Genomic DNA, 26859 nt, shown 5'->3' with positions numbered 1-26859 from the left:
TCAGCGAAGGTGACGGTATCTTGGCAGTATACGCGGAGTGTACAAAGACAGAGAATAGGATTGAGGTAAGAAGGAATAGAGTGGTTCGCCATTTTACCCTAGAGAACAGACTGGAAATCGAGGAATGAGCCTGCACTTTGCATATCGAAAAGCTTTTATGATAATTTAATATTCACAGTGTCGCTATTAGGTGCAATCAGAGGAATTTAGAAGGGTTGAGTTTCAATGCATGTAGAAAGCTAGAGGGGTATAAGTAGGCATGAAGGACCAGCAGTAGAGCAATAAGCACAGGAATAAAAGGTAAAGAATAAAAGGGCAAGACAATAGTAAGGGTGGATTAAAAAGAATGTGAAATATGTAAGATAGTAATGTGAGTTATTTGTTTGAAGGTGCCAAGGAAAAATCTGCAAATGTTTCTGAAGAGGGCATGGATACAATAAGAAGTTGTGTTAACAGTAATAAGCAGAACAATATAGGTGTGTGATAAAAGAGGGATGATAAGAGATTCACTGAGTGTTTAGAGGGAGCAGTAAAAAAATATAATGGAATAATAAGAGTTCCCAGAGAGGAAGGTCTGTAACTGTATATGGTAGAAAGAAAACCGGTTAAGTATAGAGCAAGAAACCGTTAGTACATGTGCAGACTATCAGCGGCATAGGGGGGTGCTTTATAGATGGCTGCCAAAGTGAGTAGGAATACAGATCGGAAAGAATAGGGCAGTTATATATGGCATTCTGATCAAGTGCTCCAAATTTCCACTGGCTTGCAGACAATGCAGAAAGGAGCCTCTGTCATTGCCATATGAGTTCTTGACAGATCCATACAAGCCAAACCTCCCAATTCAGGTGGGAGACTCTCCTGCCTCCCAATTTCTCATATAACAGGGAGAAGAAGGAGACCACGTGATTTTGCATCCCTTCCCAATCATCTATCACCACCTCAGATGGGCCCTTCAGTTCTTTGGTCACATTCCTGGTTCTTTCTACCCTGAGCTTTCAAGTCAGCAGGGCCCCATCTTTTTCTCCTTGCTCAAATTGCTTCATATTCCCTATCTGCCACCTAGTCCTACACTCAGAGTCCAATTTAATTTTGTAATTCAGTTGCACCTCTTCTAGTCTTCTTGCCAACCTCTCACTGTCCTCCCCATCTCCTAAGGGTTGTATAGCAGCCTCTAAGTTACCCACTTCTCTATCCAATCTTGCAAGTTCTGCCCTCTCTTTCCTACCCTTTGCACTGCCAAGACTTTTTAAGCCCCCCCCCATATACTCACTTTAAAAGCATCCCACTCTACCCCAGGTGTTGCGGTGCCTTTGTTAGTCATAAAGTATGATGTGACTTTCCTCAGAGCAAGCACCACTTCCTCATCTAAAAGAAAGGTGCGTTTAAGTGTCCATCTTATATTAGGCTTTCTTCCTGGAATCTGCAGTGTCATTGATACTGCTGAGTGATCAGAAATATGAGCTGGATGGTGAGAAATCTTTTTAATGTTGTCCACAAAACTTGTTTCAACCAAAAAATAATCCAACCAGGATTGATGGCAATATTTTTTACTGTGGAAAGTACAACCTCTCATCTGACCATCAGGTGTCTCCATACATCCACTAGCCCTAGGTCCTCCTCGTTCATGTTTTTCATGGCCTGTCTTACTCTAAGGACTGGGGCGCCATCCCTTCGTGTGGAGCGGTCTAGGACTGGGTCCAACATCACCCCCCAAAATTAGTCGGGCCAAGGTCCCAGCTAATCGTAGTTCCAGATCTATTATATGTTGCTGATCATCCTCATTGGGGCAGTAGAAACCTACACAAATAAATTAATAATCCGCTTGTTTCATTACAGCAGAGATCCATCTACCTGAGCTATCTGTTCTAGGGGATTTAAGCTCGACCCCACACCCTTCCTTATTAAGATTGCAACTCCCTTGCAACATTGTACTTGATCAGAGACGCAAAAGGTCTGGACCCAACCCACCCTGTGAAATAATTCCCTACTATTGGCTGCCACCAGATGTGTTTCCTGCAAAATTATCATATGTGCCTGGCTTTCTTCCAAGTACCTCATGACCATCCCCTGCCTAGGTTTTGACCTAAGGCCAGTCACATTCCAAGTGAGAATAACTATATTAGCCATACTGTCCACCCCATTCCCCCTGCACTATTACTAACTTTATGGGATATTCCAATCCTATTGATAATGAGGACTTTATATTTTTTATTTTTATCCCATTGCTCCCCACCCATGCACCATCACCACCCCTACCCCTTTCCCCACCCAACCCTGGGGAACTCTCCCTATCTTTACAGGCCTCAAAGAGTTTATTTGGGCTAGCCATTGGGGGGTTTCGAAAAGAAGAGAAAAATAAAAAAAAAAATAGATCTGCCGTGCTTTTATCACCCCAGAATCCATTAGTCAGAACTCCTGCCCCTGCTGTTCCATAGTTGACTGTCTTCGTTCATCAGATTATTCCTTCTTTTTTATAGAATATATTAGCACATCAACATCTTCCACAGAACGATAATTGTACATTTGTTTGTCCCACATTATGCGGAGCATTGCAGGAAATTTTAATTGGACCTTGGCCAAAAGCTTCCTTAATTCCCCCCACTTATTTCCAAGTTTTCATTGCCTTTGCTCCGTAGATTTGCAAATGTCTGATCTAATTGCTAGAGAAAAACCTTTGACTAAGGAAAGCCTCTTTAACAGAGTAGGAGCGAACGTTCACCAAGATCTTCCTAGTTTTGGTCCTGAGAGGATTGCGACAGAAGGGCTCTCTGTGTGTTCTTTGGATTTCTTGCTCAAGATTTATATTGGTATTATCCTTCAAAACTGTATCCCGAAGGACAATAATGATGAAGGCCTTCATATCTGAACCCTCCTCAGCTTCCGGAATCTTCAAGAATCTTAAATTATTCAGTCGGGAATAGTTCTCCAATCTCTCAAGATCATCCCTTAGACTTTGGTTTTGCTTACCTAATTTAGAAATTTCCAAAGTTTTTTTTCACATATTGCTTAATTTCCCCCATCTCTTCTTCCAAGATCTTGGTATCGAGGGCAACCTCATATAGTTTTTGAGTTAACTCTGAACATGAAGCTTGCTTTCCGACCTTATTGGCTTCTGAAAACTTCAAAACCAGTCTTGATATTATTTTTCAGACCCAATAAGATACCGGCCATTGACTTGTCTGTATTTCCTATAGCCGCCTCCCCTATCTCACTGGCCACATATCTCTGCGGTGAAGTTCTTCCGACGACTCTGGAGACCTCGTCATTGCCAGAGCATCGGACCTATAACTAATAGACACTGTCACTATGCTTGCTCGTGATGTTCCTGGGTCAAATCTGGGTTCACTTATCCTGTTGAGGGGTGGACCCTACTGGTGTCACTTGAGCCGCTCTCAAGACCTTTATTCTCCATATCAGGTACCACCACACCAATGTTTTTAGGAATCGCTTCCCCTCTGCACACTAGGAAGAACACAGAAGAAGGATTGGAGTGAGGGTACTATAGGGGCCCTTTTACTCCTTTTCCCAATGCTTTTTTACTGGGGATTTGCCAACTCTCCTACCTTGAGTTTCCTCTCAGCCTTGCCGCCCTCTTCTTCCTGTGGCAGAATCCTTTATTTCCTGTGCTGGCCCCTGTGAGGGGTCTTTTGTTAAATTATGTTCAGCCTTACCTCCCACTAAAGTCCTGTTTCTTAAAGTGTATCTGGAGGGTTTGTCTCGGATGTTCTTGCTAATGGAGCTCCTTTCTCCATATGCGGGACATTGGAACTTTCTTACCCAGGCTTCTTCAGTGTGAGAGAGGAGACTTCTTACCATTCCTAGCTCTCCCCTCCTCAGAACTTCCAGGGAAGAGGACTGGCCACTGCTCTCCGTCGTGAGGGACTCACAAGACTGTGGGGAGCTGCAGCTTGTGCTGGCTCTGCCATCAAACCTTGCTCCGGCTTTCCTGCAGCGCCTAAGCTCTCGCGCTGCCTCTCTCCACCACAGCTCTGCAACACCGCATGGCACAGTAACCCCCGTACCAGCGGCCAGGAATGACACAGTTATGTTATAATGTTTTATTTTGAGTATTAAAATATTGTGTTGTAGTTCATACCTGAAAGTTATTCTTTGTGTCATTGTCCTTTTGTTTAAGTCCCTGTGATTATATGAAATATGGATATTACCTCAGCTTGTGAGGATTTGGATGAGGCCCATGGGTGAAGAGGTAATAGTAGTGTAGCCTACACCTATTGTAAGTGAGAAGTGTATTCACTATGATTTTAGTTTTTTTTTATATGCACATAGTTTGGTAGGCAGATGCCTTTCTATGCTCCACATCTGCAATCAGTAGTTTTTTGTTACTAATATGGCATTAGAACAATGATTTGGTAAATAACTTAACATTGAGCTCATTAGAAATGTATCTAAAAACATTTTTTTACTTTTCTTTTGTCTCACTGATATGCCATTCTCTCTTAAGTAAGAGAGGTACTTAGATGTTATATGGTAGAGTTTGGACCTTATATTTCGGCCTTGATTCTTAGGTTTGTTCACTGAGTGTGCTCACAACAGATTTGAGTAGAGCAGCGCAATATAAAACTATAAAAAATAAATAAAGTGAGAATACACACACTCACACATATATGTTACAAAGGTTGCTATAGTACTGAAGCTATACAAGCCATTATTTCTCAGTCACTTGAAAAAGCAATGGGATTTTATTTTAAAAACAAGATTTAAAGTCCACTGCTACCTAAACATAACAATAATATGCAAGTTTCACAGCAATGTAACTGGACTAAGATACATATAATTTGGGCCAGTGGAATTATGCAATTTTGCCGCCATGGGTTTTCCTCTAAATTATAGATTTGCTGCATTTGCCAGGAAATCCATCATCTGCTTCATAATTTGCAGATTTTAACAAAATATATTTTTTTCTACCTTAAACGGATCAAAAGTTACAAAACACAGCCACATGTACTGCTGTACAGTAAAAGTCCCTTCACAAAGATTGATTAGTCACTTTTCAGTAACTTATTGCTGTATTTTAATGTCAAAGTGGTACTAATGGAGCAATACATTTGCTAATACAGTCTTAACATGGGAAAGAAGAATTGGGACAGTAAATTGGTCTGGCATTGTCCACCAGCCCTTTGGCAATTCTTGGTTTGTCATGGTTTTTGCAAAGCTTAATTGTTTGGGAATCTACCGGATGTTCCTCAATCTTAAAAAAACATTCACTAAAGGGAACTACTTTTTATGAGGATGTGCTCATTGTGAAAGGGTTAAATGATGTAACTCATAGTGAAGCCAGCCAATGACTGAAGTGGCTAAAGCATTGCCCCTTGTTAGACCTGTCAGTCAGTCTTAGGGTAGGCTGCCCCCTAAACTTTCTGCCTGCTTGCCTCCAATTGTGTTGATTGGGATCTGTTTTTGTTGGTTTTAGGACGTTGGGCACCTTACCACTGCTTTCCTGTGCTAAAGTCTATGTGCTTTCTCCCTAAACATGGTTTGAATGACCTATCCACAACTGGCATATTTAATTTACTTTTCAGTCCCTAGTAAAGTGCACTACATGTGTGCAGGGCCTGTAAATTAAATACTTCTAGTGGGCCTGCTGCACCACTCATTGTGCCACCCACTTAAGTAGCCCTTCAAAACATGTCTCAGGCCGGCCACTGCAGAGCCTGTGTGTGCAATTTACACTGCCATGTCGACTTGGCATTTAAAACCCATTTACAAACCTTAAACTCCCCTTTTATTCCAAAATAAATCACCCCTGAGTTACCCCCTAGGTAGCCCACAGGACAGGCTGCTATGTAACTAAAAGATCGGACATGTGCTCTTAAGGTTTACATGTCCTGGTAGTTAGCAAAGCCCACATTTGTTTTCCACTACTTTGGGGCCGAACCCTCCTGTAGGTTAACATAGGGGATAGCTTGTTATATCGAATAAGTTTAATTCCCAATTGGAAGGAGGTAGGGCAGGCATGTTTAGCACCTGTGGAATTGTAATGATAAATCCTTTTTAATGGTAAAGTAGAATTTATCATTACAATTTTAAAAATGCCACTTTTAGAAAGATGGCATTTGTCTGCTCTTAGCCTTGAGTGCCTGCTGACTGTCTCCAATACATCTCTGGGGTGGGTGACAGCTGGGCCTTGTGCATTCCCTCTAGACAGCCACACACAAAGGTAGCTTAGGTGTGACTGAGAGGCCAATCACTCCCAGATGGTCCATCATGGGAGGGTGGAGCTGGGCACAGCCCCACACTTACACCAGAATAGGTTGTATCCTATCCCTCCACAAAAGACTGCTTAGCCCCATGTAGTGCGTCTGGAGCCAAAGCAGGAAGGGAGGAGCTCTGTGTGCTTCAAACCCCCTCTTTGAAGTCTCCCCCACTTCAATGACATCACTGGGAATAAAAACTGAATTTCTGACTCAGTACACTTCTGAAACTGTGGATACTCTGCCAAGAAGGACTGCTGTGCCGCTGAAGTACTGGCACTTTGCTGGACTGCTGCTTAGGAAGAGCAGCTTTTCCGCTGTGCTGACCTGCCTGCTGCCTTCCTTGTCTGGGTGAGAAGGACTGGACCTACACCACGTAAACTCAGAGTGACTCCAAGGGCTTGCCTGCTTGCCACCTGTTTTAAGTTCCAGAGACACAAATGACTTCCAATTACACAACAAACAGCACCTGGACTCCGTCACTTGAGAGTCATGCACTGCCAAGTGGTGCCAATCCAGTCCTGGTCCCTTGGAAGTGGGTATAAAGTGCTGCACAATACAAACTCCATTCATCAATGAATTTGCAGCACTCTGAACCGGCACAACTCCTTTGACGGCTAAGCATTGCAAGGATCCAGTACATTACTTTGCTGACTAGGCAGCACATCACCTCCATTCCTGACACATCCTCGACATGCGAGGCTTGATGACGATGCATTGCCTACAGCTAGCAGCTCGACGAGGACGCACCACCTCTTTGCTTCTTGCATTTCAGTCCTGTTGGCAATGCAACTGAGGTACTTGGCAGCAGTTCAAACCTGGACCCTACAGCCGGCCTGCGCTCCATCGCAGTTATCCTGAACTTTTGACTTTGTCCCAGTCAACAGCCACGGCCATGTAGGGCGTGCCACCGGGCGGAGACATGGGGTCGGGGAGGAGCATGATGGGGGGTTGTAAAATGCGGGAAACGGACGATTTCAGATAAGTACAGAAAAAAAATATATATATGGTTGCTCGCGCTGCATCACCAAATGTGATGCAGCGCGCGCAACAATTTTTTTTTTTCCGGTACTTACCTGAAATCGTCCGTATCCCACATTTTGCAACCCTCTGCCCTGCCCCTCCCCCGCCCCACGTCACTTCCCGGTGGCACACCCCACACGGGCCCTGGCTGCCAGTCAAGTGTGACCAGATAGTCCTGGTTGGCGCTTTATGCTTTTAATCACTATATTTCAAGATGTTCTTTAAAAATTAATAACTCTGGCTTTACTTATTGGATTGTCTTTTTGTTGTTTTTGTCTTGTTTTGTTCATTAAATTAAGCTCTATTTTTCTAACAAGGATGGTTATCTTTTTTTGTGGTGTTTTTACTGTTATACTTGTCGTAATTTGACAAGGGCCGGGTTAGCGCTTAGCTTTGCTACACGTTATTTCCCTTAACTTGGCCTTACTTGAAAACGCCATTTTGTATGCTATGGCGGCCATTTTAGGGAATGAGCGACCTCGTGGTCAGCATGCCCTTTAGTCCTTTGTCCGTGCCGCTGACCACTCGAGTTTGCCCAGTAACAGGCTATTTTTAGTAACAGTCAAGCCTGTACATGCGCAGTTCCGACTGACCAGTCACCCCTCAGGAATGTTCCGCCAAACTGACCAGTGGAGTTGTAACCCCTCCCATGAGTTGGCTGTGCTCCAAAAATGACCATATATGTACATAAACTCTGTAAACCTTGTACCGCCTATCTTTTATTACCTGTATAATGTATAAAAGAAGGACTCACACCAACGTTCGGGGTGATACTTCTTGCATTGCCGAAGGGTACTGTAGGAATGTACCACCACCCCATGGGGTCTTAATAAACTTGTCTTTTGTACTTTTCAGTTTCCGTGCCAACAGTTCTTTTGGTGTAAGTGGGTATTATCTGAGGAGCATGTAGGCCTTGGGAACCCAATACCACAAATTGGCGACCACGAAGGGACTCATCGGCGACTCGGATGCCCGAAGGAGAGGTCGTGACGAAGGATTGGAAACTCGCCATGGACGCGTACGCTGCCACTGAATGACCCGAGTCTTGGCACCCACGGTGTTTTCTTCCTTTCCTTCTGATCTGACCTTCCAGGTGGCGCCGGTCTCCGACTGAGATCCTGATCGTCTGCGTTGCTGTGCAGTGCCCGTTTGGTTGATTCGATTAAAGACCTTGGCAGTTGGAATCTGGATATTTGAAAGTGGGTAAGATTTGTGATCGGTAAGGTAGTCTACGGACGCTTACTGAAGTTCTATGATTGTGACTATGATTTGAGTTAGCTAACATTTTGACTTTGTGAACTTTGAATATATATGTGTAGTGCACTTCACATAGGCAGGCATGTAGAGATGTTTCTCTAACTTCGTTTTGTATTCTGAGCGGCACATTTGTGTGAAGTACTGTAAGTGCCATTTATATGGTATCACGCTTTCGTGATACTTTTTGAACATGCCTGTTTTAAGCACACTCCGAGGGATGTGCTGTCTTGAAAATGGTACCACGATTAGGTTAGCAGAATCTCAGCCGGCTCCCCCAGAGGGAACTCCAAACCGTGAGATGTATGTTAAATTTGGCCTTCCCCCTATACTGTACAGTATATTATGGCATAAATACACTAGAACCGATCCCGAGTTGCAATGGCCAGTACATGGGTAGTTTGATTTGCGAAAGGTTCAGTTTGTGGAGCAATGTTTGTTTCAGCGCAGGTCTAGACAGGATATGTTCGATTGTGTGCGAATGTGGGAGAAAGCAGTGCGTGAACGTATGAAGCGTGAAGTTGCCTTGGCGGACAAAGAGCAGCGCAAGGCTGCTCGAGATAAAGCTTTACAGCTTGAGGAAAAGGAGGCACAGGAAAAGAAAGAGAGAGAGGCACGGGAACGTAATTTGCAAACGACCGGTCAATTTCCTATTCGAAGACCGCTTTATCCTGCCCTAATAATGAAATTGATGATTTTTCGTTATTAGATCGATCTCCGCCTCCGTACGTTCCTCCTACGGCTCCGACTGAGGATTCTGGTGATGAAGAACAGGACAAGTCGGGAAAAGGGGATAAGTCAAGTGTCAGGTTATCTGCGGAGAGATCCGCGGAACTGCGTAGTTGTGTCCGGAAATTGAATTTAAATCATATAACTGTGTCAGACGTTGTTGCCGAAAGGAGTAAATGGACAGAACGAGAATTGATGTGTTTTTTGACTACTTTTGCAGATGAAGTTGTTACTCGATTTCGTAAATATTCAGAGACTTTAGAACCTAAGGCTGTGTAGGTTCATCGTGAGAATTTGGATAAAGGTTTATTTGTTATTGCAGATGTCGATACCTTTTTCAAACAACTGATCCAGCTGCGGGATGAGACGTCCAGGTTGCGGGAAGAAAAGAAAAAGGATAAGGAGTCCGTGCCGGGGTCCACTGAGCAGTCTAAGGAGTGTTCTCTCCGGGGTTCAGATAAGAATTCTAAAGTGCATGTTATGCCTATGCGTGAAGCTGCACCTTTGTATGTTCCCCCTAAGGGGGATGGTACAGATGACGATAAAACGTCGAAGGATGCGAAGGGGTACTTTATATATAATTGGGTGTATACGCCTTGGAATAGAGCAGATGTTATGGCACTAAAAAACTCCTTACCTGATCTCCGAAAAAATCCAGCCGCATTCTATGAAGGGGTGGAGGGGGCCATTTCCTCTTGTGTTATGACTCTTGTTGATATAGATCTCTTTTTTGGGTTAATTCTTCCGCCTGATATGTGGAGGTCGATTCGTAAAACTAATGATCAAGCGATGCTTGGGGGAACTTGGAAAGAAATAAACCAGGCTGACTTAGACAGGGAGCCTGCATGTAAACCATGTGATTTGATTTTAGACCTCCCAGCAGCTATTTTAACTAAACTAAAAACGCTTGTTCCTTCTAAAAAGATCGATTGGACTATGTTAGCTTCATGCAAACAAAAGTTAGATGAATCGGTATCAGATTTCTTTACACGTTTCGAAGAAGCGTTTCATGATTACAGTGGTCAATCATTAACAGGTGATACGGGTAGGCATCTGTTTGTTGATAAGTACGTGGCTAATCTCCTACCGGAGATTGCAAAGCGGTTAAAAGCGAGTGAAAGTTCCTGGACCACAGCGACCCCTGCGTCTTTGTTAACAATGGCTCAGTAATACGAGCGGCAGGAATTAGAGGCTAAAGAAAGTGTAGATAAGAAAACGAAGGAATTGAAAACGAAGGTGATGTTGGCACAGGTTCGTGGGACGCAATCTAGAGGGAATGATAGAGGTAGACGAGGAAGGAGTAATGCGTTGTATGGTCGTGCTGACATAGCGGAGGACCAATGTGCATATTGTAAAGAGTTTGGACATTGGGCTGAAGATTGTCCGGTACTTCATGAACAGCGTAGTCAGCGTGGTCGAGGAGGTGGTAGGGCGAGGAATAATTATTCAGGAGCGAAAGGTGGCGGAAGTGATCGTGGTGGGTTTGAAACGAGGGGCCGTGGTCAGGATGAACGAAATACTTTTGATAGACGAAACCAATATCAGATCTCGGAGGGTGAGAATGTAGAGCATCAGGATTATGTGCATGCATAGGATTGCGTAGGATGGGGTGCGGAATCAGTTGAAGTGCCAGTAGATCAAAGAGGTCCATATGTATCAGCGGGCATTTTGGGTTCTACTGATCAGTTTGTAGTTGACACAGGAGCTACTCGTAGTGCTTTGTCCAAAAACTTGGTTCCAAGGGCTCCCCTGTCTGGCGAAACGATAACATGTATAGGGTTTGATGGCACACCCTCTCCTAGCCCATTATCACAACCTCTTGCATTTTGCATTGACAAATTTTTCAGTTTTGGTCCATTTTTGTTGTCACCTCACACTCCAGATAACATTATGGGCATTGACTTGCTCAAATACTTTCGAGCAACGATACGCTGCGCTCCTGAAGGAGTGCGGGTTATTTTGAATGACAATTACCCAGATTCAGGCAGACTCTGTACCATGCAAGAAATAGAAGCATTAGCCTCTCTCCCTCACACGTTGTGGGCGACCTTAGATACGGATGTGGGACAGATGCTTATTCCGCCTATTCGAATTACTGTCAAGGAGGGAGTACTTTTGCCACATGTACCACAGTACAAGATCTCTAGGGAAGGTGAAATTGCCCTGACGCACATTGTTCAGGATTTGATTGTTGCAGGAGTAGTGGAGGAAGTTCCTTACAATGTCTGTAATAGCCCTATTCTCCCGATTCTTAAGAAAGACACTGACGATAAAGTCTATCGATTTATTATTGATTTGAGAGAAATTAACAAAATTGTCATCCCTCAATATCCCGTGGTGTCTGATATCACGACATTGCTTACATTGGTCCCTCCAACAGCAACGACGTTTACTGTCATAGATCTCAAAAATGCATTCTTTTCCATTCCCATCCATCCCGACAGCAGGTATTTATTTGGCTTCACGTTAAATAATAAATCGTATAGATTTTGTCGTGTTCCTCAAGGTTACACCGAGAGTCCCAGCATCTATAGCCAGGCTTTAAAAAGACAGCTTGATTCTTTTGAACTGCAATCCGGCATAGCCCTTATACAGTATGTTGACGACCTCCTGTTGGCTGCAGACACTTACGCACAATGTGAGGAGAGTACACTTGCTCTGCTTTCCTTTTTGGCTCAAAACAACCATAAAGTCTCTAAGAAAAAGCTTCAATATTGTAGACCCAAGGTGACCTACCTCGGTCATCTTTTGTCTAAGGAGGGGCGTGCATTAACATCAGATCGAATTCAGGCGATTTTAGACACACCAGTCCCCCGCACTCAGAGAGATGTACGCGCCTTCATAGGATTAACGTCCTTTTGTAGACAGTGGATTATGGGGTTTTCGTACATTATAAAACCTTTGTTAGCGTTACTGTCCAAAACTACACCAATGCCCCTTGAATGGACAGATGAATGTCAGAATGCTTTTGAACATTTGAGACAGGCCCTTTGCTCTGCACCCGTGCTAGGTACACCAGACTACTCAAAGATTTTCACATTGTATGTGCACGAGAAAGATGGGTGCGCGTTATCAGTGTTAGTGCAAGCACACGGAGACAAGCAGAGGCCATGCGCGTATTTTTCAGCCATTCTTGATCCTGTAGCACGAGGGTTACCTGGGTGCTTCCGAGCAGTGGCAGCAACAGCCGTAGCTATACGGCAGAGTGAGGGAATAGTGTTATCGCACAAACTGTTGGTGCTAGTTCCCCATGCAGTAGATGCCCTGTTAAATCAAACAAAGACTCAGTATCTCACAAGCGCACGTTTAACAGGATATGAACTCACACTTCTGGCACCACATATCACACTGAAAAGATGTGCTACCCTGAACCCTGCCACTTTATTGCCTTATCCGGTCGAAGAGGGTCAGGAGGAAAATCATCGCGATTGTGTTTTCCTGACTGAGGAACAAACAAAGGGTCGTGTCGACTTACAGGATATGCCACTTCCAGATGTGGATGGGGAACTGTGGGTTGATGGATCGTGTTTGAGGCTGCCAGATGGTACGACTTCTGCAGCATATGCGATCACGACACTTAAGACAGTGATAGAAACAGCACGAATAGCACAGAAATCGGCTCAAGCAGCAGAGCTGATAGCCTTGACAAGAGCCTGCGAACTGAGTGCTGGCCTACGTGTGAACATCTACACGGACAGCCGGTACGCCTTCGGAGTAGCGCATGACTTCGGCCTACTCTGGAGAGAGCGTGGGTTTTTGACCTCTCATGGAGTACACATTATGCACGGAGAACTGGTGCGTGATCTCCTAAATGCGTTGCTTTGCCCAAAGAAAGTAGCGATAATTAAATGCAGTGCACATAAAAAGGTCACTGATGAAGTAGGACAAGGCAATGCTTTTGCGGACAGTATAGCAAGACAAACAGCTATGTCTCGAAATGACTCCCCCATGTATGTAGTGAAGTCGCAGGCCGAGCGATGGCATGATGCTAGAGCAGAGATACTAGACATCCAAAAATCAGCGACTGAAGCAGAACTTGTAACATGGGCAGCCGAAGGGATACTGGATGACGAGGGTTGTTGGAGGAGTAAGGACATGGAGAGATGGAAATTGCCGGCAGCTTACTTGCAGGCGATGGTTCAGATGACACATGGGTTAGCACATGTGGGGGCTCTTGCAATTACTCGATTGTTAACACGAGTTTGGGAGCATCCTGAGATTGCTAATACTGCTAAGAGAGTAGTGCAGACCTGTTTGATCTGTTTACAGCACAATCCTGCAAAAGGGACGCATACTCCGAAAGGAGGTTTCGTTCCACCTTCTGCACCATTCGAGGTACTTCAAATGGATTACATCCAGCTTGAGCGCTGCAATAACCTTAAGTATGTCTTAGTGGTGGTGTGTGCTTTTAGCAAATGGGTCAAGGCCTTTCCCTCGAAAGATAATACAGCTTTGACAACAGCTAAGGTTTTGCTCAAAGAGTACTTCCCTCGATTTGGAGTTTGCAAATTTTTGTGGAGCACTAATGGTCCTCATTTTGTTGGGAAAATTGTGGAGTATGTGCTAAAAGGACTGGGGATTCAGCAGAAGTTTCATGCTGTGTTCCACCCTCAGTCAGCAGGTCTTGTCGAGCGGTACAATGCTACGTTGAAGTTGAAACTGGCTAAGATTGTGGCGTCCACGTCATTGAAGTGGCCGGATGCCTTGCCGCTAGCATTGCTCTCTCTCAGATCAGTGCCCCACTCTCGAACTGGCCTCACACCGTATGAAGTGGTGTTTGGAAGGCCTATGAACATATGGGGAGTTCCTAAGCCACAATTGTTACATGATGTGCCTTGTATAATGATGAACGATTATTTGGCACGATTAACAAATGATTTGCTTTCTATTCATCAACAGGTTCGAGAAGCGCTCCCTGACAATTCCATTGGAGAGGCCCATAGTCTCCGTCCTGGGGACTATGTAATGGTGAAGTCGTTCGAGAGGGCAAATAGCTTGGAACCGAGGTGGCGTGGCCCCGAGCAGGTCCTCTTGGCAACTCGAACGGCTGTGCGAGTGACCAACAGAAAGCGGTGGGTGCATTCAACTCACTGCCGTCGCGTCTCTCCGGACCTGGTGAATCCTACTGTGCTGTCCGACTACAAAGAGATTTTGGATAAAGAAAAGAGCCCAGCTGTGACATCGGCCGAATCTGAGGGAGCCTTCCCGGACCACACTGTTCCTGGACGACAGCGCTACGATCTGCGGCCAAGATAGGAAGAAGTTTTTTGTGCGAGACTGGTTGGTTACCGCTCTGGGGTTTGTGAAACGGAAGCCGGGAATCTCAAGGGGGGGGGATCAGTTCTGCCAAGAGTAGCGACACCCGTCTTGACCCCGGAGAAGAAAACAACGGCTACCTCGGAGCTCAGCACCACTGTTTTTTTTTTGTTTGTTTTTTTGTAGTTGTATATTTGAGACATTGTGAACTTTTGAGCTATGGCGTCTTCTGCATCACGAGACAAAAGAATTCTTGGTGCTATTTTGTTCGTATTGACAATTGTGGTGATAGCAGTAATAGCCTGGGTAGTAGAACTTGTGGTACCTGTACGAGAACATTTGCTGCCGACTACCCCGGCTCCGTCTGAACATTTTCACTTCACCTTACCCTACCATGAAGAACGGCACCGACAGACTTACTTGAACAATAGCTTTATTCAGATTTTGCATCATACTCATAATATGACGAACACTTCTAACTGTTGGGTGTGTGGGATGTTGCCTGGTCATCAGAAGAAAGGGGGCACCCCGCTCATCCCACTCCCATTCTCCCACAATGGTTCCTGCAACGCCTGGTATACTCTCCTATTCACTTTACGATGGCCAACAAAAGGGGGGGTGCTTTTCCGTTTAAACAAGATTTGTTATCATGACAGGGATGGTTATCCGCGAGCTGAGGGTACTCGATTTGAATGGGAAGAGTACCGCCCGACAATGCATCTGCACCCCGCATTTACAGCAATCAAAGGAACATTAATATGTCCAATTCACATGTCATTAATGTTATAAATACCAAGGCTGATCTCTGCATACGTAATAAAGGTACAATCCTGGTTGGAAAAAGTGAATGTAACACCACACTTACATTTGATAGTCCGAATGGCATATCATTTGTGGCATCCCGAAATACATATTTTATCTGCGGTAATAAAGGCTATCATCAGCTCCCTTTAGGATGGTTAGGCACATGCTATGTATCTTTTGTATTGCCCCCGTACTCATTGCCCCACCAATGTATCATAATGACTACGTGCTCTACCACGATTTTGTGTTAAATCGAGTTAAACGTGCTGTGGTCTTGGACGACATTGACCAGACCGATACTGCCTTACAACAATATGTAGACTTTAATCTGGGATTGTTTTCCTTTGTGGGGGCTGCTTTGAACAGTCGGAAAATACGACGATTGACTCGTGTTGTTGAGGCTGTAGCTAATGACACTATTGCACTGGGGAATATCACGGAAGAACTCCAAATTTCTAGAATTGTTATGCTCCAGAATCGCATGTTTCTTGATGTGGGTCTAGCTGATCGAGGGGGGGCATGTAGAATCATCGGAAGTAGCTGCTGTGTATATGTGCCAGATAATTTGCCATCTGTTTATGATGCGATTTCCAAACTTCACAAAATCGCTGCTGAAATACACCCGGACAATGGTACATGGACTCTTTCGGGGTGGTTCTGGTCAATGCTTAGTACTTGGGGCTGGAAGCTGCTGACGATTTTATGTATTATAGTTGGGATACTATTCTTTGTATGTTTATGTATACAATGTGGCCCTACCCTATGTTCCATGTGTTTATCAGCCTGTATTCCATCTAGACAAGCTCTTGCCCAAAAAGAAATGATGCTTCATACAGAATTAGCTCAAATAATGTCAATTGATATTGAAGATGAGTATCCCGACTACGTTCACTATGAGGTAGCTTCAGCTAAACGCTAAAAGGGTCGTCTGTCGTAATTTGACAAGGGCCGGGTTAGCGCTTAGCTTTGCTACACGTTATTTCCCTTAACTTGGCCTTACTTGAAAACGCCATTTTGTATGCTATGGCGGCCATTTTAGGGAATGAGCGACCTCGTGGTCAGCATGCCCTTTAGTCCTTTGTCCGTGCAGCTGACCACTCGAGTTTGCCCAGTAACAGGCTATTTTTAGTAACAGTCAAGCCTGTACATGCGCAGTTCCGACTGACCAGTCACCCCTCAGGAATGTTCCGCCAAACTGACCAGTGGAGTTGTAACCCCTCCCATGAGTTGGCTGTGCTCCAAAAATGACCATATATGTACATAAACTCTGTAAACCTTGTACCGCCTATCTTTTATTACCTGTATAATGTATAAAAGAAGGACTCACACCAACGTTTGGGGTGATACTTCTTGCATTGCCGAAGGGTACTGTAGGAATGTACCACCACCCCATGGGGTCTTAATAAACTTGTCTTTTGTACTTTTCAGTTTCCGTGCCAACAGTTCTTTTGGTGTAAGTGGGTATTATCTGAGGAGCATGTAGGCCTTGGGAACCCAATACCACGTACTGTTTGACATATTGCTTTACACATTGCCTCTTAAGTTAAGCCAAACTGCTCTATGCCAAGCTGATGGTGTGTGCACAGGTTAATTTAGGGTGTGTATCTGACTTACCCTAAGGTTGTGGTTCCTGCATGAACAGGGTGCATACCTCTGCCAACTAGAAACCCAGTTTTTAACACCCCTTGATACATGGTTGAGTAGGAAGGACGAAAATGTGAATCACACAACCACAAACAAATGGATACGTTTGGCTGAAAACTCATATAAGTAACTATCTCATGAACATCATTTTATTAAAAATCAAAAAGTCTTGGCTAAAATAGACCAGAACATTCCAATCATTATGCTATTGGCAGCCAGCCTCTTGCCTATGAGAAAGATGGAAAGAAACAAAGCAAGAAACAAGGCAAGAAAGGTGGCAAGAAGTCAAGAAAGAAAGCAATCTTTCAAGAAGAAAAAAGAAAGCAAGACAGAAAGGATGGAAGAAAGAAAGAGAGAAAGAAAGAAAGAAAGAAGGAAAAAAAGAAAGAAAACAAACAAAAAGGATGAAAGAAAGTTAGAAGAATGCAGGACAGCATTGAAAGAAGGAAGAAAAAATAAGAGAAAGAGGAAAAGAAAGAAAGAAGGAAAGAAGAATGAAAGTGAACATAAGAAAGAAGAGAAGTCAAGAGAGAAAGAAAGCAAGAAAAAAGGAAAGAAACATAAACAAAGTAAGGAGAATTACATTTCACAAAAAGTGTTCTAAGTGCTGCAAATTACTCAAGATAGAGAGTGATTTTTTTCGTGGGAAATGTTTATTAAAGAACAATTGCTGAAATTGAGTCCAGAATACACGGGTTCCGAAGAATTGTGCGTTTATGAATTCACATGTATTTTATTGAAGCTTTCATTTTGTGTACTGGAGGCCTGCACAATATCACAAGCCAGTTGTGAAATACCAGAACATTTTCCTGATGCATTTAAAATATAATGGTCACTAAACCACAGTGGATTTTAGGCGACCTGTCCATGTCCCCGTATAATAAGCTGACACACTGTTCTGAAGCAGAATCAATAAAATAAGACCTACAGTAAAATCCTGGGACACCTAAGGTTTATCTATCACAATATGAAAGCACACAATTTAGCTGTATATGCTTTTCATTTGCCTTCTGTACCTGTGAGAAATGAAGCATTTTTGTTCATTCGTCCAATGACTGCATCATTCAATCTGGGATTTGACTAGGAGGCAGGTACTGGTGCAATGCATTTGCGTCTAATTACTGAGGTGCATAGTAAAAAGAAAATAACTTAATACAGAACAGTTTCAAATGTACACAATCTGGTATGCTGTGAAATACCAGCAATCCGACTAACTATGGACGCTTGAACAGGAATGTACAACAACAGCATTGGCTGGAGACAGGAGCTGAGACAGCATGGAATGTGACCTTTGCTCACATTTGGTAGAAAGGTTCTTCTTTTACCTCAGTCTCCAAACACAAAGGAAAATTTAAATTTGTTATAAATTAAATACAAAAGCACTGGCACTAAAAGGAACTACCTTGTGTGGCGATGTGCTTTTCATGAAAGAGTAAAATGCAGTCACTCGAAGTATTGTTAACAAGCGGCTGTAGCCAGCTGACCCATTACCCCATGATGTGTGTTGTAGTAGACTGAAGCAAAATGTGAATAACACAAGAACAGACCAATGGAGGAAGACAGGTGGCTGAAAGCCCCTTTATGTAAAATATACATATCATTTTTAGTTAAAATCAAAAGATCTTGGCTAACACCAGACCTAAAATGACAAAATAATGTGTTAATACTGTCCCAAAAGGTGCAGCATTATGCCACATAATTTACCTTTCATTGACACATAATTTAGTCAACTTTCCCACATAATTTGGTGCTCTCCTGCTACATAATTCCAGTGGCCTTGCACAGAAATCATTGATATAGAAGTAGTGTTTACTCCTCGTTTACTAGAGCTATTGTTTAATACGCTGGATGTTGAAGAAGTTTTTCGAGATCAGAGCTGTTATGCAAAATTGCAAACAATTTTGTACTGTGAATGCCCCCGAGTACATGAATGCTCTTATTCTGTGGCTGCTCTCTGTGCCAGGCCCCTTGCCCTGCCACTGCTGGAATCCGCACCCGGGCTGTGCCAGGGACCAGCCTGCAACAGGCAGAATGTTGTGGACAAGCGACAGCTGGCATCTGGCAAACAATCGCCAGCGAAGGTGGGGGCGGGGACTGCTTGTGAAATGATTCTGAGAAGGGGCGTTTGTAAGATTACAGTTCTCTGCTTTGTCTTCTGACTTAGCAGTGGGGAGCGGTGGGTGAGGAGGCGAAGGAATGAAAGACAAAGAGCAAAACAAAGGGGCGTGTGACTGAGAGGAGAGGGAAGCGCTGTCCCCGCGCCTCTTGTACCCCTCCCTCCTCCTGCACCGGCCCTCCCCGCGACCCCGCCTCCCTCCTCCTTGCTCCGTTGATCTGTCTCTTTCACAATACTACTGTTCATGATAGCACAAAACAAACAATGGAATATGAAGCAGGCCTTTGTGTCCGAATCATCCAGGCTGGTCAAAAGCATCAAATGAAAGGGGACGGGGGTGATGGGTATGGAAGCAGGCCTGCACCTGCTTGTCCTCACACCGTAGGGTCTGAGAGCAATACTTGCTGTACATCGACCTTAGGTACAGGCTGGTACAGAGTCGGGACCCTGCCTGATTCTAAAACAACGATCTCTTAAATGACCCACGGCTGGCAAAATAACTCAGTGTGCTAATGCAGCGGCTGCAGAGATCTGTGTAATCTATAAATCAAAGGTACAAACTGTGGTAGAGTCGACTCAGCCTTTTAACCTGTAGAAGTCGACATAATCAGTATCACTGCATGGGGTGATAGAAGAATGTGGTCTTTACAGGGCCACGAAGTTGCAAGTCTATAGCAGTAAGCGCTACATAAAAACGGGTTATTAATGTTGCTGGAGAGATACAAGTACGACAAAAGCATTATTTGATGTAAGGCAGTGTGATCAGCCAGTCAGTGGGTGCCCACCACATTTCACAACACATTCTAATACAGCAGCATATGAAGAACTTATTTATCACAAAATCACACCAAGAAGCTGCACTGTTACATATGGAGCTTCACACACTTTATTTCAATGTTTTCATATTATGTTAGCATTTTGAATATTCTGTCTTGCAGAGTAAGTATTGTGTAGTTTTGATTCCTCTCAGAAAGAAATTACAGTGCCATCCTAGTTTATGGGATAAATCATGACCCAATGTGTGGGTGCCCAGGACCAGGCAACTATTTCTAATATCCAGGGCTGGCCTTAGCGCTGGTTGCGCCCTCTGCGACAATGTTTGTTGGTGCCCCCCACAGACTCCCTCACTAGTACCCTTGAACAGTGTCCACTCGTCTCCACAACAACTCTCTCTCAGATGTATTTATTTGGTTTTATAGAGCCACCTATACCAGTGTAGGGTGTCAGAGCACTTTACATCACACACACACATTACACAGAGACAATCAATCATATGTGTGTACATCAGTGTATAGGAAATGTTACATAAGCCAGAAGACTACAAGGTGAGTCACATGTCATCAATACTGGTAGACAGTATAGTATAAGAGTGCTTGGTCTGGAGAAGCACAGAGACATAATTTAAAACATAACCCCATGATTGGAGGTTACATTTAATAATAAGGATTTCTTTTTACCAAAATGAACCCTTTTTGAAATATTATAATAATGAAAGACGGAGAAAACATCATAATACTCTAATCTATACCTTGCAGTTTGCATGCAGGTTTTTGATGACAGTTATTAGATCAGTGTTTCATGTTAGGATTTTAACATCTACACTGCTAGTAACCAAAGGATCTCTCTGACAAAAGAACTGACCTATTTAAACTGTATACACTTTGTGATATGCATGGTACACATTCTTTGCAGCAGGCACATTAATCGTCTGTGCTACCATATATCTAGTTAAAACTTCCACTTGACAAAACTCCTTCTCTCTCGAAGAAGAACATTAATCACTGGTGTTAACCTGACATTTTTATTGTTGTATGAAAACTGCTGAGGCCAGCAATACAGGAGCAGGTGCTTTTAACCCGTTCCCAGCGTCGAACGTTCATCGCCCAGTGCTGAACGTTCGGAGAACGAATGCTGACCGGACGGCCAACGGTCGTGCGCAGCACTGGGGAGGTAGCGCTCGTGACGACCGTTGGCCGACGGCCGCAATTAAAGGGTTAAAACCATAAAATATTTCCAAACAGGCGCCCTCCTTGAAGAGTCATCACCCGTTGCGGTGGCACCAGTCGCACCGTCCTACAGCCGGCCCAGCTAATATCTTACAACCACTGTCAGTGCCATAACGCTTTTCACCATTCGACAGCCCATCTCAATGCTTAGAAGCTTGCAGGTCAAAGTGCACACTGTAGGGTTTTCATCTCTAGTGGGAAGTTGGAAAGCTCACCACCCAATTCCTCGAGTTCACAAAACTGGTCCTCAGCTGGGTTTTTTAGAGGAAGGGTCATGTATGGCTGAAAGAACAAGGCCAGCAGAGAATAGACCTCTTTCTGCCAGCAGAGACCACTGAAGTAAAACGTGCCCTACCTCCTGTAGAATATAATGTAGAGCAGGTGCATGGGCCGAGAACAAAAACAATCTAGTCAAAGTCTAGACAGAAAGAAATCCAAGCATGACCTGACCACGAAGAGCATCATTATCTACTGGGAAAACAAATATAACTGTGGAAATGTTGTGACTGTTTACGATAATAAGTTCATGGTGGTTTTTCAATTTCTTCCCAGGCTTTCGTTCTTTGTATTTTGCTTGGTTAAGAGCATTGGGAAAACTAACTGGTCAGGCAAGTTGAATGGTAATACCAAGTAAATTCTCATACTAGTAAAGTGCTCGATCTAATAAATGATTCGACACGTCAAGTGCCCAGCCTCATGGCACACACATATTTTTTTAAGTGTACAGGCTGGTTAATAACTTTATTGGATACATGTCCTATCCATATGGTGAGACTGAGTGGAAAACAAAAATTGAGAACCCCAAGCTCTTTAAGTATAAAACATTCATGCAATAGTATAGCCAAGATCCCTGTCATTAAGTTCTCATACATTTGCAAGTCTCCCTTAAGCACTACATTTAAGAATTGAATTTGGTATTTTTGCGATTGCTCCCTTACTGGTAAAAAACCCAAGTAACATTGGCAGCACCTGGAATGATAGAACCAACACCCTTCTGCCTAGAAGCCAGCCAATACAGACTAGAAGGACTAGACAAACTGCTTTAAATGTAGAGGATAGTGAAGGTTGATTATTTTTCTTCTTAACTTCTGAGAGCCGCGCCGAGGCTGGCATAGTAGTTTGGCAGCTGTATGTCTTAGGGTCAGCAGAGGCCTATCCCTTAACCCATTGGCTAAGGTGGGATCCTGGAGGGAGCTGTGTCCCTGGCCCCCTTTGCTGGATGGGACCCTGAGAATGAGATTCATTGACAGTCGATTTTGTAGTGTGTGGGCTTGGAGAAGAGCTGTAGGACTTGGGAAGACAACGTTGTGGGCTCTAGGCGTGACCACATCTTATGGTACTAAAAAAGTTCCAATGGCCCCCAGAAGAAGCATTCAGCAGTTTTGAAGAGGCGACCATTGTATGAACAAAAAACACTAGGGTACTGCCACCTTCCTATCACCAAAACGAAATAGTGTATATACCTTACATACCTAGTAGAAGTAATTGCAAGGCTAAGCAACAGGTTTGTTCTAGTTGAGTGTACTTCTTAAGAGACTAATGCTCAGATGCACTGATGCTTTATTTTATTGTTTTTCACCTCAACAATCTAAACACCTTCACTGTTTTAATTATTATACCCCAAAACTTCAAGCCTTCAATTATGTTCCTATAAAAGGGAGAGGATAAATGTTACACTTTCTAAACAGTAGTTTAACGTACCAGTTGTTTTGCACCAGGTGTGAATGTTTTCTAAATTGCACAGGAGACTTTTTTGTTGATCATTTGGACAGAGCATGGTGTAATCTGTTTTGTCGCACAATGGACACTGGGCTGTGGCTGTCTGTTGTACCTGTCTCAGAGGTGTACCTTTATTAGATGATCTACAGATGCCTTCTTCCCGATAACCGTTCAGCAATTGCGGTCCCATAAATTAGCAACTTAAAATATGAGTTGCTGCATGCCAGCTTAGTCTGGTTTGTTGCTTCAAGAGTAAACTTCTGTACTGGTTGTCTGCCGGACACAATGTTCCCTCTACATTTTGTGTTCACTTTTTTAAATTCTGCAATTAATGTTGGGAATTTGGATTTTTGACGATATTTTTCTCAAGTGGATCTGTCATGGCATATTGGGATTACCCCAATACAAGCAGACGTGGTTTAGAGTTTATGCTCCATTCACAGTTAAATGGCAGCAGAGGGCGGCCTGAGAGTGAAGCATGGTGCTCTCACTGTGGCTTTTGTCACAACAGAATCACTGATGCCCAGAGTCCATTGTCACTGTCAAGCCATGTGATGCGGTTGAAGTCAGAGGTCAAAGGACTGAATCTAAGCTGCCTGTCAGTGGGATTCGTGAGAAATTAGTGGAGCTCCTAGAGGCTCAGGCACTGAACAGCACACTGAAAACAAATGCAAAGGAGGCTTATTTATACAGTGGATTCACTATAAAAAATGCTTAATTGTTAAAGATATAAAGCAATGCATGGGGCTAAAAGTTCTCCTTAGGCTCGCGCTGCTGAAGATGCCAAGTGCCAGTGTTGTCGAATGCCATGAATGAACAGTTTTGGTTGAATCCCAGGCCTTATTTTTCCACCATCTTACACTTACACTCTCTTTATCTCACTCCTGCTGGTTCTTTTTTATCCCTGCATTCTCCCTGTGTCATTTTTTCCCCATCATTTCTCTCCCTCCTTTCTCTACCTTTCTGTATCTTGCTCTGGGTCAAAGTTGATGATGAATACTGTGTCCTTATCACCAGAAATATGAGCCAGTGCCCATGATTTGCAAGCACTGGATATGTGGTACCCAATCACTAGCAACCACTCAGCTAAGTAGGACTCCCTGGCTTTCTGGTGCAAACCAGCTGCCCTCCAAGGCTGTTACCATAAGAAGGTGCAGCTATCTTCTGCTTCCCAAACACTTCTGACTCTCGATTTACTGCTTTCATTAACACTGATAAAGAACTGACACCCAGGCAAATGCTTTATGTTCTTCTGATAACAACGGACCTGGCTGCACAAAAGGCGGTCTTTTATCATAGAGGACGCAGAGTCATCAGCCTGTTGATGTCAACCACCTCGGTCAAAACAGAGAGGCAACAGCACCATTAATGAAATGGAACCGAAACCAGTGAACTGGGAACGCTATACCCATGCAATGGTGATGTGTGCTGGAGGGAGTGGAAATGGCGTTTTCCCTATAGACTGAAATCCTTGTTGCTTTTTATTTAGTTCAAGACACATTCTACTTTTTATTCACTGCTAATTCCTAGAGAGCTACATCTGGAATTACTGTATTTGTTATTTGAATGGTAGCATATCACATTCATGTTTTGACTGGTACATGTTTTTGCTTATGCTGGTTTACCAAATTATGTATGGGCTTCAACAAAGTAAGGTACGGTTTTATCTGCATAATTTATGTCTATGTATCTATAGCTGTTTGTATCTGTATATGTATGTTAAAAAACGTTGAGCAGTCTGACTTCTTATAACGTCATCCAAAGTTTACTTGAATGTCCTCTCATACCTTAATTCTGTGATAATCCAAAGAAAATGTATGGACTTTTAATTTATTCTGTGTGCAGGGCGGTGCTGCCCCCCATGGGATTGCAGCAAGTGTTGTATGTTAATCCTGCTATTAGCTGGCATGTCCCGGAGCTCCAGGGACTTTCTGCCAGGGTGGGCCCGGGCATCTGTGAGCTAGTGCCCCTTGTGTATATCTCAATGTAATCTTTGCACTCAACATACCCTTGCACTGAGTGTCACAAGTACTTTATTAAACGATTTACACTTTTTAAACAAAATGGAAAATAGCACGGGTTTGTAAAGAGCATCTTATTACTTCATGTTTTCCTTTTTCTGTTAGAGTTTAGCTGTGAGTGGTTTCAATTTTCACTCAGCTACCAAATCAATGGTTGTGAAAAATTGGATGCAAATTGAGTTTGCACCCATTGTTTTACTAGTTCTCCAGTCTAAATGACTGTTCATTCCTTAATGGTCTTTTCTGTTCTTTCCATAACCCCCTTGGATCCTGATGCTCCATAATGACATGTTTAAATGCATATGCATATTTCTTTTTAGAAAAAATCTAAGCCCAAGTAGTAAAAAAAAAAAAATGCGCTAAACTCAGTTTACCCCTGCCAACTTTTAGACTTGGGCTTGACAGAAACAGCTTGGATACACAGATTTACACAGGCAAGTTTCATTTCCATCACATAACGTTTGCTATAATGTAAAAATGAAACGGCAGCGCTCCACATTCCCTCTTGCACTGAGTTGTTCTGGCTTCCCATGCGTTCTCGCAGCTGAACTCACCCATGACTCTGGCTCTGACTGTCAACCGTTGCTGGCTTTTCCCGGGCGTCTGCTCCTCGGGCACGCTGCGCGGTGCGCTCTCCTCACGCGCCTGCTCTCGCGCCGAGAGCTCCACTTTTGATGCCTGGCTGACTCCGTCCGCTCGCGCCGCCAAGAAAAGAGCCTTCTCTGGGACATTCCATCGCCTTAAAGCGACAGCCCCCGCCGTGCCCCCTCCCATGCCCACCCCCTGCAGGGCTGGGTTACTCGCCCATTGCGGGGCTGGCTCCGGCCATTCTTCGGCGTGTATGGGTCAGTTCATCACTGCCACACAAAGGCACTTGTTTCGCGAGCCACTTGTAAGGCAACAAGTGAATCCACAAAGCAGAGAGCAAAGGTCTGCCAGGCCTTTCTGACTCGAGGTCTGTGTCCAATTCTAATGGGGAGAGTCTATGGGAAAGTTCAATATTTCCCAGCAGTCTACCAAGGTGTGTGTGGCAGGGCAGCAGAGCTTTCTGGGAGTTTTAAATGTATGTTCTCAAAAATAAAATTTTACTTCGCATCCATTAGTTTTGGGTTGTATTTTACACAAAACAGTAGCGTTACACTGTATCTACTCACTAGTACATGTTCATTATTTTTTGCTATTGTCATAGAACAGAAACCATCGTAGTTCTGTTGCTGCAGCTCCTAGTTTCTTTTGGTCAGTGTTATTAGCATCAGTAACCGCCACGCTATTGATTTCCAGAGTTCCCATGTCGCCAAAGAGTGAACCTGCCATTGCCCTTTAGGTATATTTTTTCAATAGTGCTCGACAAACAGATTCCGGGTGTCAGGCCCGAAGTAATCGGTGTCTTTCACAATTCATACGTTTTCAAAAGCAAATGCATGCGACATTCATCACCGCGAAAGCGAGAATTCCATCATGCTTCAAAATGTGGATTTCAGTCCAGATCTTGATGGAATTTGTGAAATCACGGGAAATGTTATGTATGTCATACCCTTGACTTCATTCAGAGAGGTGCATGCATTCACACGGTTGCTTTAGAGCGCTATGAGGTGTAACGTAACCGGTGCTCATGTAAAGCGCTCCAATACCTTCGGGTCGAGTTCGAGCTATATAAATCTGCAACAAATATAACTACAGCGCAAACAGTACTACTCATTTTCAAAGGCACCTCCTTAAGCATACATTCCATAATGCTAATACAATGTGGGCTTGAAATCCACGTGAAACTTGTGAAATCACAGTAATTGTATTTATGAAAGTGTCTATGTTTTATTCAGAAAGCTACATGCATGCAGGCGGTTGGCGTGGATCACTCTGGAGTATTAAACATAGCACCAGGACTATTATTAATTGGCGAACACTGCACTATGCATCACCTAATCTGACATAAAGGCAGAACTGTGGCACAATAATTTCTGAGGGTAAAAAAGAGAAGGGAACCAATGGATGATTGTTATTTGCAGGAGCTGTGTGGTGTTACTCTATGTTTGAAGCCTATCCTCCTTCTCCCTCCAGTCTACGCCTACAGTAAT

The 26859-nt window shown here is 43.7% G+C and overlaps 1 protein-coding gene across 1 annotated transcript in view; it reads right to left on the bottom strand.

Annotated features, from left to right (window-relative positions):
* Positions 1–25501, bottom strand: part of PLP1 (proteolipid protein 1) — a 92060-nt gene extending 66559 nt beyond the window's left edge. The window contains exon 1 of the mRNA XM_086967256.1: positions 25339–25501. Coding sequence (XP_086823382.1) covers positions 25339–25342 — 4 coding nt within the window. The 5' untranslated portion in view covers positions 25343–25501. The remainder of the gene's footprint in view (positions 1–25338) is intronic.
* Between the last annotated feature and the right edge of the window lie 1358 nt (positions 25502–26859).

This window comes from Lissotriton vulgaris, chromosome 4_1 (genome assembly GCF_964263255.1).
Source record: "Lissotriton vulgaris chromosome 4_1, aLisVul1.2, whole genome shotgun sequence".
In the NCBI taxonomy this organism is placed as follows: domain Eukaryota; kingdom Metazoa; phylum Chordata; class Amphibia; order Caudata; family Salamandridae; genus Lissotriton; species Lissotriton vulgaris.
Note: the sequence above shows the minus strand (reverse complement) of the source record. Positions and strands in the feature narration are given on the sequence as shown.